The following is a 9,406-nucleotide window of genomic DNA, read 5'->3' on the forward strand; positions in this document are numbered from 1 at the left end:
CAGTTGACTTATCTGAGAGTTGACTGCCTTAATTCAGAGACAAGAGTGCTGATTAAAAGAGTTAACAGTTTGAAGAAATATCCCAAAGAACTTAGAAGTCCTTTCCAGTGTTACCATTCAGTGGTTCTAACTTTAATTTCCATCCCTTCTAACTTTTCTAGTACAAACCTAGTGACTTGACATCTGCTGGTGAGCAGGCTCTCTGTGGCAGGCTCTGCATGGGAGGCTCTGCATGGGAGGCTCTGCGTATGTGGCAGTCTCTATACCCAAGGCTCTGAGGAGTAAGCACCTGGCTCCAGGCACCCCTGCACCCATCCTCTGAAGCTTTCTCTTCCATTCCATGACCTTATCCAAACTTCCATCCTCCCACTAGTCAGGTTTCTAGGTCTAAAACTCTTTAAACCATGCATGGCTGTAGTCAGGGGTATGGCAGTTTTCCCTGACTATCCTAACTCCTCTTCGAATGAATGGACAAATCAGGGCCAACAGAGAGCAAATAACTCACACACGGTCACAACATCAGATGGCAGACAGTGTTTGAGTTCCTGACTCCAGTCTCACGGCTCTTTCCGTTGAGCCTGATACCTGGTACCAAATGTTTATGATGCCACAGGGTTCTTATGCATTACATTTTCTTTGGAAAGGCTTCAAACTGTGTACTCCCTTCGGCAGCCCATATTTTAAAATTGGAACCTTTCAGAGAGGGTTAGCATGTCCCCTAAGTAAAGATTACATACAAATTGAAGAATTTTTCCAAATTTAGAGAAAGATTTTGGACAATACTCCTCTTTTGGCTCTGGACTATTTACACTGAACATTGTGTGCATGTGAATGCAATTGCTTTGTTAAATTAAACAGTGAAGGCTGAACCCGGGTAATAATAGAGCCTGGGGGATCACTTGCAACATGTTCTTTCATCTAGAGGAACTGTTGCCTCAGTGTACCACAGTAAACCATTTGCTGAAAGGATACTGATTCATAGTGTCCTTGGAGATGGAAATGGGAACAACCAGTGGTGAGACGGGAGGCACACACATTTAATTAGCCAATAGTATGTCCTAGATTATATACTACACAGCACACTAGTTAAAGCAGTCATACTCATTCAAACCCATCTTCAACCAATGCTGAATGATGAGCCTTAGGTAGGTTATCTAACCTCTCTGTTACATAGGGATGTTGTAAGATGAAGCTGATGCCATTTCCTCCCTGTAAAGGTCATTATTGTGATGAAATAAAGTGCTGCGTATAAAGAATCAGGGGCAGAGCCCCAGACTATTGCTTAGTGACTTCTGTGATGCTGCAAGTTAGTATATAAATATAAATATATACTCACACAAAACAACGGCACATTTTACCATAATGAAAAGGTATGCATCAACTATAACATAACAGCTATGTAAAAGATGTAAGGGAATTCAAGCCAAAGCAACAACGAATGAACATGGGTTCTGTGTTCTCAGTATCCTGTTGCTAACCAACTGAGGTTAAGCAATGTTTATCAGATCATCCTTCATGCAGAGTCAGGAGCACCTGGAGGACTGTGGTACCAGACAGAAAAATTGGTTTTCAAGCCTTCTATTATTTTAATTGTTAAACTACATTACACTTTTTACGTAGTATGTCATGGCATGTAGCAGAGGGCAGAGGACAACTCTCAAGAGGCAGTTCTCGTCTTATACCCTGTGGGTCCTGGGGTTGGAACTCGTTTGTGCAGTACGGTGGCAAAAGCCTTTACCACCATCTTCACTGAGTCATCTTGCTAGCCTAGGCCTTTTTTAACCTCCAATTTCAGGATTTTGAGGCAACCTGTATGTAATTCACACTGAAGACCCAAGGAGACTTGGTGGAACAGTTGGGAAATGTTTTTTCTTTTTGTTTGTATGTCTTGAGACAGGCTGACCTTGAACCCTTTATGTAGCTGGAGATGACCTTGAACTCAGTCCTCTGGCTTCTGACTCCCCAGTGCTGGGATTACAAGTACATGCCATGATGTCCATCTTAGAGATGGGCACAATGCTTGAGAAGCATTGACTCTGTTTTGTTGGTTTTGTTTTGTTTTTGTTTTGTTTTTGTTGGGTTTCTCTGTGTAGCCCTGACTGTCCTGAAACTCACTTTGTTGACCAGGCTGGTCTTAAAGGTCAGAGATCCACCTGCCTCTAGAAGCATTGTTTCCGATGCTTGGAATGCATGCTCATGGGCACAAGTTTTTTTTTAACACACATGAGCTCATCTGTGAGGGACTGAACTAAACTTTACTGTCTCAAGAACAAGACAGGCTACGTACATTGTGTCCACTCATGTAACAGGATATATGCAACCTATGGTTAGAGAACAATATTAATGACCTAGAAGAATATTCATGATATGTTATCCTTTATAAAACCTATCAAAATGTTTTGTGGTATTTATCTTAATTACCTTTCTCAAATTTTATCTTTGTAACTTTTCTGTAATAAGCACACCATGAATTTTTTAAAGGAAAAACAACTTGTTAAAAACTACAAGTCTGACTCCCAACAAGCAGCATGAGAAAGACCATAAGCTTCCACTGCTCATCAGAGGACAAAGTGCTAACCATGTACCCTTGGGAGCAAGCAGCTGATGGACAATGGGTTCTATCGTAAACATCTGCCTTGAGGAAGATGTGGCTCCGGGCTGCTCAGCCACTGCAGCCTACCAGGCAACTTTTGAGATGGAGTCAACTACCCTCTTGCTCGTCATCCTTTTTTTTTAACCTTAGTTGCTTCTTGACACCTCCAGAGGCTTGGAGAACAAAGGGAGAAGACTGAGATCAGCAGAGCAATATATTATACTGCCAGCCTCAGGACACAGCGACTGCGTCATTACCCAAATAGCAAGTAGCTTCAGCCAGGCCAGATTCTGAGCCCAGTTCCCTCAGGTGACCCCCTTTCATTCAGGGTGGACCCTGTCTCCACCTCCCAAGCTATCTGCACTCTTAGCCTCTATCCTGGCTCTCTCTGCAGAGGTCTACCCCACAGGGCCATCTTTAACTCTTTCCCCATGGCCCAATCCAGTCCTTGCTCATCCTAGTAGATGGACCTATCTCCCACCCCTACACCCTGCACAATCACTTTAACCATTTCCCAAGTCCTCTGAGAGCAAGTTTTCTGGGAACATTTTATTCCTCATCTCCCTTGTGCCAGCATCCCCTGTTTAAGCTTTGTCTTTTCTTGTCCACTTCTTGTATTCTCCCTGATTGGTCTGAATGCCTTCCCAATTTAGTTAGTGAGTTTGCCTTCTTTAGCTAATGCTTGGTTTTATTTTTTTGTCAAATATTTCCAGTGCTCTGAATCAAAGTGAATAAGAAGAGTTATGTTAATTGTTAAAAATGTAAACAATCTACAGGTTCGTATATACAGGCAGTGTTGCCACAGATGGTTCTCTTCTGCTGCTCTTCTGTAACAGACTTGGAAGGAGCCCTGTCTCGCTGCCTGGCTGATGCAACAGCTTCTACCTTTGTGCACAGGTGGCTGCTCTTGTAAGTGGTTCTCACTATATGGAACTCAATATGTTATTGTTACCCGATATACATCCAGTAACAAGCACCTTGCATAGGGCCTGACACATCAATATCCTTGAAGTAGAAGAAATGAATGGGTTGGAATGGCTCATCATCAACTCTGCCATTTATAGGGTAAGGTAAGTTTGAGGCTCCTTATTGGTAATGTGAATGTGATTTATGAGATCTCAGATGATGTGTATCAAATGGGAGTGTTTCAGGTACAAGATGGGTGGCTAGGCAGAGGGAGACTATGTTATGGTTCTACCTACTAACAAGTGCACATCTTCCCATCCCTTATTCTCCTTGGCTCCCCAAGGCATAGTGGTTACCATAGCAGCCAGGTGCTGATGATGCCTCCAGGGGGCAGGAAGGTAAAATTGATCCAACTCTCAAGTCCTTACCTCTCCATGCTGTTACGGGCCAAGGTGAGATGGTCTGAAGTCAAGCCTTTTGTCAGGCCCCCAACCTGTCTTGGATCATTTAGACTCAGAAACCTTGCTTCTGTAGCCTGCAATCAGGGCTCTGGAATACCCTTCCAGAGACTCTTCCCCCCAGGTTGTGTCTCCTGGCACTCTGCCTGGTTGCCTTGGAGACAGGTTCCACTGCGGACAAAGGAGGGAGCTGGGTCCTGCTTCCTCCTGGTCCTGCCGATGAGGATTTTTAGACCGTGGAGACTGCGCTGCCCTACCCTGCACTTACCCTCTTTCCCCACGTTCTCTATAAAGTGTAGTTTGCCTTCTCTTCCCACTGACGAAGACATGTGTAAGAGCGTGACCACAGGTGAGTGGAAGAAGGTCTTCTACGAGAAGATGGAGGAGGTGAAGCCAGCTGACAGCTGGGACTTCATCATAGACCCCAACCTCAAGCACAATGTGTTGGCCCCTGGCTGGAAGCAGTACCTGGAGCTTCATGCCTCAGGCAGGTGAGTAGTCCAGAACTAAGGAGCCTCCAGGCAGCCTCTGGAACCCTACCCAGCCCCGGAGCATCTTCTAAGGAGAGAGGACACATAGAACCCATGCTTGCTTAAGTCTCAGGGTTAGGCTCACTGTGTGAACTAGAAGACAGGTAGTGCCTCATAGGGGGCTGGGACACTCAGTCTGAGTCTAGGCTTTCTGCTGATTGCAGGAGAACTTCTCTTCTTGGGGCTTCTCCACTTGGCAAATAAAGAGGTAGATTATACTTACTAGTTTCTGACTTTGACAGCTTACACACGTTTAGATTTTAATAACGCCTTCAGAAGTAGCTGTGAATTGAGAGAAGAGAGGCTTAGGTTCAACAGGGGTCAAGGCATCTGTGCTCTTGCATTGAGGAAGTTCAGTTTACATCTGGTTAATTCAGCTCCATTGGGTTTAAAACAGTGAACACACGCATCATGCTAGAAACTAACTCTGCTGTTGTCTCCAGGATGATTGAGACTCCGCTCCCCTCTTTTGGGCTATGCTTTCCCCACTTGCTGAATGAAGGGTTAGCCTAGAATTTCACCTTGTGATCCAAGGATTAATGACAGTGACGATCATCTAGAATATGTGATAGCTGTTGAATATTAGACCCTTTCCAGATTCGGCTAAGTACCCAAATTTTAGAAGGCTCCCATGGGATTTGTAGGTACAAAGATACTTGAGAATAATTACGTTCTAGGTTGTGGGTCCAGTCTATGGGTCCGTGTTAAGACTTTACTTTGGGAAGCTGAGTGAGGGCAGGAAGGTAGTACAGGTGCCTGGGTCAAAAGCCAAGGCCTCCCTGCTTAGCTTGGCTCATTCTCAAGTTGTCTCTGCCAGCGTTGCTGGACGCTGATTCCGACTCTCATTAATGGTGTGTACACCAAGGGCTCTTTTGCTGTGCTTTGAACCAAAATGAATGATAGGTGATTTCTGTGGCCCCTTCAGTTCTGACAGTAAATCCAAGTGTGGCCTGATTGAGGGAAATAGCTGATATGAATAAACCTAAAGGCTAAAATGAAAATGTGGGGCACCAGGATCAGATGTTAGGAGGGTACTGCTTCCTGGAGGTTCTCATGGGGTAGGGTGGGAGGGGTTTGTGGCTAATTTAGACTTGATCACTGACTTCTGGTCCCCTGCTGGCCTCAGTCGGAGATTCTAGCCCTTGGGGGTAGGGGGGTCACGTTGGGCTCCACTTCCAGGATGTAGGAATGTGTTGACTCTGGGCCTGCACTAGCCTGTTCAGTGTTGACAGATAGGCTTGTGTATCTCTTAGCCTGCAAAATTCAGGTTTGCTAACGGACTTCCACATGGTGTGGGGGGAGGGCTCACTTAGTGCACCCAGAGCATTTCATAGATGAAGAATGAATTCATTAGAGTTGGGATGAGGGAGACTGCCTGAAGAAACCAGGTTGAAGGGAGACACGGACTCTGGAAAGCAACCAGGGAGCAGACCATTACTAGATGCTCAGTGGCAAGTCTGGGAGACTGCTCTTGTTCCTTGGGCACTCACACAGGATGTCGTCTTGGGGAACTAATGGACCCTGGGGACTGTCAACACACCGCCCTACCTCCAGGCTTTGTTTCTGCCAGCATCCACATCTCCTCAGCCTTTCCTGCCTGTTTCCTCCCTCCACTCTCTTCTTTCTCTTTCCACCACTGGCAGGTTCCACTGTTCCTGGTGCTGGCACACCTGGCAGTCACCCCATGTAGTCATCCTCTTCCACATGTACCTGGACAAGGCTCAGCGCGCTGGTTCGGTGCGCATGCGTGTGTTCAAACAGCTTTGCTACGAGTGCGGCACTGCGCGGCTGGATGAGTCCAGCATGCTGGAGGAGAACATCGAAAGCCTGGTGGATAACCTCATCACCAGTTTGCGAGAGCAGTGCTACGGGGAGCGCGGTGGCCACTATCGCATCCATGTGGCCAGCCGGCAGGACAACAGGCGACACCGCGGAGAGTTCTGCGAGGCCTGTCAGGAAGGCATCGTGCACTGGAAGCCCAGTGAGAAGCTGCTGGAGGAGGAGGCGACCACCTACACCTTCTCCCGTGCTCCCAGCCCCACCAAACCGCAGGCCGAAGCAGGCTCGGGCTGCAACTTCTGCTCCATTCCCTGGTGCTTATTTTGGGCCACGGTCCTGATGCTCATCATCTACCTGCAATTTTCCTTCCGTAGTTCTGTCTAAGATTGGGGTGGGGCGTCAGTTGGTAGGAAGAGGTGAAGTGAGACCTGGCTTGGGAATGCGTCACATTCTAATGATCAAGCGGGAACCCTGAATAATTTATCCATTTTAAAAATATATCTTTAAAATTAAGGGTCTGGGCTGGACAGTTGATTGGTCAAAAGAAACTCAGGGTTTCCAAGTCCTTCTAGGTACCTCATGGATGTTTGATTTGGGAAGTAGCCAATGAGTGAGTTGCTTTCTCCTAACCCAATATCCATCCCCACTCCCAACTTCTGCCTTCTCCCTTGCTGCAACCAGAACAGAACTACTTTCCATGGCGTTCCATGTAGGGCTTTTGTATATACATATATACAATATATGTGTACATATATACATACATATGTGTGTATATATACAAGCTTACACACACACTATATATATCTACTTAAAAAAGAAAACAAATTTGGAAATTATAGGACTAGGTTATCTCTAAAGATCTTAAAGCCAAGGAACTTGACTTTGTTCTCTTGGTATTCTCACCCTGTCCTCATTAGTAACCATAGCATCTAGCTGAGCTTTAAAGAACCTCTGTGCCTTCAATATGAGCCTGCCTTGGGCACACACAGAAGTTTCTCCTGAAGGTAAAGAGTAGGGCCACTGGGCTGCATTCCACTGTACTGTGCCCTAGACTTGAAGTTACTGACATCTTGTCCTTCAGAGGTGGATCTCGAGGTCTGCCTGCTTGACAGAGGAGTAACAGTTGAGGTAGAGTCACAGGGTGAGGCCTTGTACTCAGTGCTTGTGAAGTGGCACAATCTAGAGAGGTTTGGAAGGAAAAAAAAACCCACATAGAGTGACTCCCCGTTATAGTGGAGAGCTTTCAGGGTTCGGACCGTCAGGTTGCTGATGTCCTGGTCGCCTGTGATTTTGCTGAAAGGGTAGAAGATTGGTTTTCCACATTGGCTTTCTTGTCAAAGAGACTTTGTACCTGGACCACAGAGATAGAGGATGCCTGGACCACAGTGATAGAGGATGCTAGAGTGATAGAGGATGCTAGAGATACAAATAACTTGTTGGTAGAGAGCGCCCAAAAGCTCACATTTTTTCAAAATGGGTATCTTACGGTTTGCAGCCACAGGATGCTAGACATCCTGATAATAGAGAATAAGGCTGGTAGGGAGAGAGGAAGGGCTGGGAATGGGGTGCTCCACACCCTGAGTCCTAGAGGCCCTTGTTCACTGTCTGTGTTAGTAACCAACTTCCTGTCCTCCAGCTGCGTCTATAGAAAGTCACACTGTCTGTGTAGTGTGGGAGGTAGGAAAGCCACTCACATAAAGGTGGCATACATAAAGACATTCAGGATGTCATTAATGCACCTGTGAGATTCCCCACGTGGTCCTTGATGTCCATCGGGCTGTTAGTGTCTCCTCTCAGTATCCTGTCTTCTCTTTCACTGAGACTCTGTCCAGCTACTGCTCTGGGCCCAGATCAGCACAAGGAATCACCATGACCCTTGCTCTGACAGTAGCAACAGCTGTGACTTCTTCCTTCACAGTATTAATTTCTTTAGTCAGCCACACATCCTGGGCACCACTCTCTAGGAAGTTCTGATCTGGATCAATACAGTAGGCACCTTGAGCCAGGTTCAGTCTGTCAGAGTCATCTGCTCACTTCAGGGCTTCTCAGCCCTGGCTGTATTTTAGGAACCTTAGGGAGCTTTTAAAGCAACAGTAGCGACCTAAACATCCGAGTTAGAACAAACCTCTGCTGCCTGGTGTAATTCCTCTAAGAAAGGGACAGCTTCATTTGTATCCAGTTTATAAATGATGCGTGGCAATCTCCTCTGATGAACCTCCCCAGCTTTCCCAGAACTCTAGGGCTCAGTTTCCCTTCTTGGTTGCCGTACCTCTCATCCTGTGCCCTGGGAATACAATCCTCTCTATCCTTTCCTGCCATGGAGATCTATTGCTACAATGGCATTACCCTGCTCTCTCGTCTCCATTACTGAGTCTTTTTTGCCTTGCTAGCATACTTACCAATCTGACGTGCTGTAATCTCTTAGTTTTGGATGTACTCCCTATTAGAATGTAAATTCCAAACAGCACAGACACCCTGTATTGTATTTTACCCCTATTGAGTACAGAACAAGAGCTCAGTAAGATTTTGTTGAATGACTAAGTAAATCAATAACTAGGCCATCTCCAGCCACATCTTTGCTTCTGTGTACTGTTGGTTCATGAGAATATGTATAGTCCCCTTTTCATAGCACCACCGAATTTCCTAGATCTTGTACCCATAAACCCCAAATAAAATATTTAAACCAAAGCACTTACAGGATAGGGTTGGTTTGTTTAAGATGGTAACATGGATTTAGACAAGTGATGCTGAGCTCTCCAGGCCTGGAAACTGTAGGTTCTGTTATAACTCTGGACTGATTGCCCCTGGGACTTTCAGCTGCTCATTTTGTCTCTACTTCAGGCGCCCTTTCTTGGGGGTTAAAACATCTCTAGGTTTTCTGGTCCCACCCTGAACTCATCCACATGAAGCCTGGTTCTCACGTCCCAGTGCTGGCCTACCCAGCCTGTTTCCGAGCACTCTGGATGACAGGGAGATCATCGTTGATCAAGGCAGCTCATATCATCTTTGGCTGTCTCTGCCTGGTAAAGAAGCCTGCTTCTTTTTGAGCCTCCTCCAAAGGATTTGTGTTTTGCAGTCAGCAGTTCACAAGTGGAAGGGTATGGGGAAGGCTCCTTCCTTCTCCCAGCCCCGGTATTTCT

The 9,406-nt window shown here is 46.1% G+C and overlaps 1 protein-coding gene and 1 non-coding gene across 2 annotated transcripts; both read left to right on the plus strand.

Annotated features, from left to right (window-relative positions):
- Window positions 1-656: 656 nt before the first annotated feature.
- Window positions 657-763, plus strand: LOC116086662. The gene has a single exon (XR_004117040.1). It is a non-coding gene; the product is annotated as a U6 spliceosomal RNA (small nuclear RNA).
- Window positions 764-4,176: 3,413 nt separating this feature from the next.
- Window positions 4,177-6,650, plus strand: Rtp1 (receptor transporter protein 1). Its single transcript, XM_031364656.1, has 2 exons — window positions 4,177-4,448; window positions 6,131-6,650. Exons 1-2 carry the CDS (start codon window positions 4,177-4,179, stop codon window positions 6,648-6,650), a joined length of 792 nt encoding a protein of 263 aa, XP_031220516.1.
- Window positions 6,651-9,406: the final 2,756 nt, after the last annotated feature.

This window comes from Mastomys coucha, unplaced genomic scaffold (assembly GCF_008632895.1).
Source record: "Mastomys coucha isolate ucsf_1 unplaced genomic scaffold, UCSF_Mcou_1 pScaffold12, whole genome shotgun sequence".
NCBI classification, from domain to species: Eukaryota; Metazoa; Chordata; class Mammalia; order Rodentia; family Muridae; genus Mastomys; species Mastomys coucha.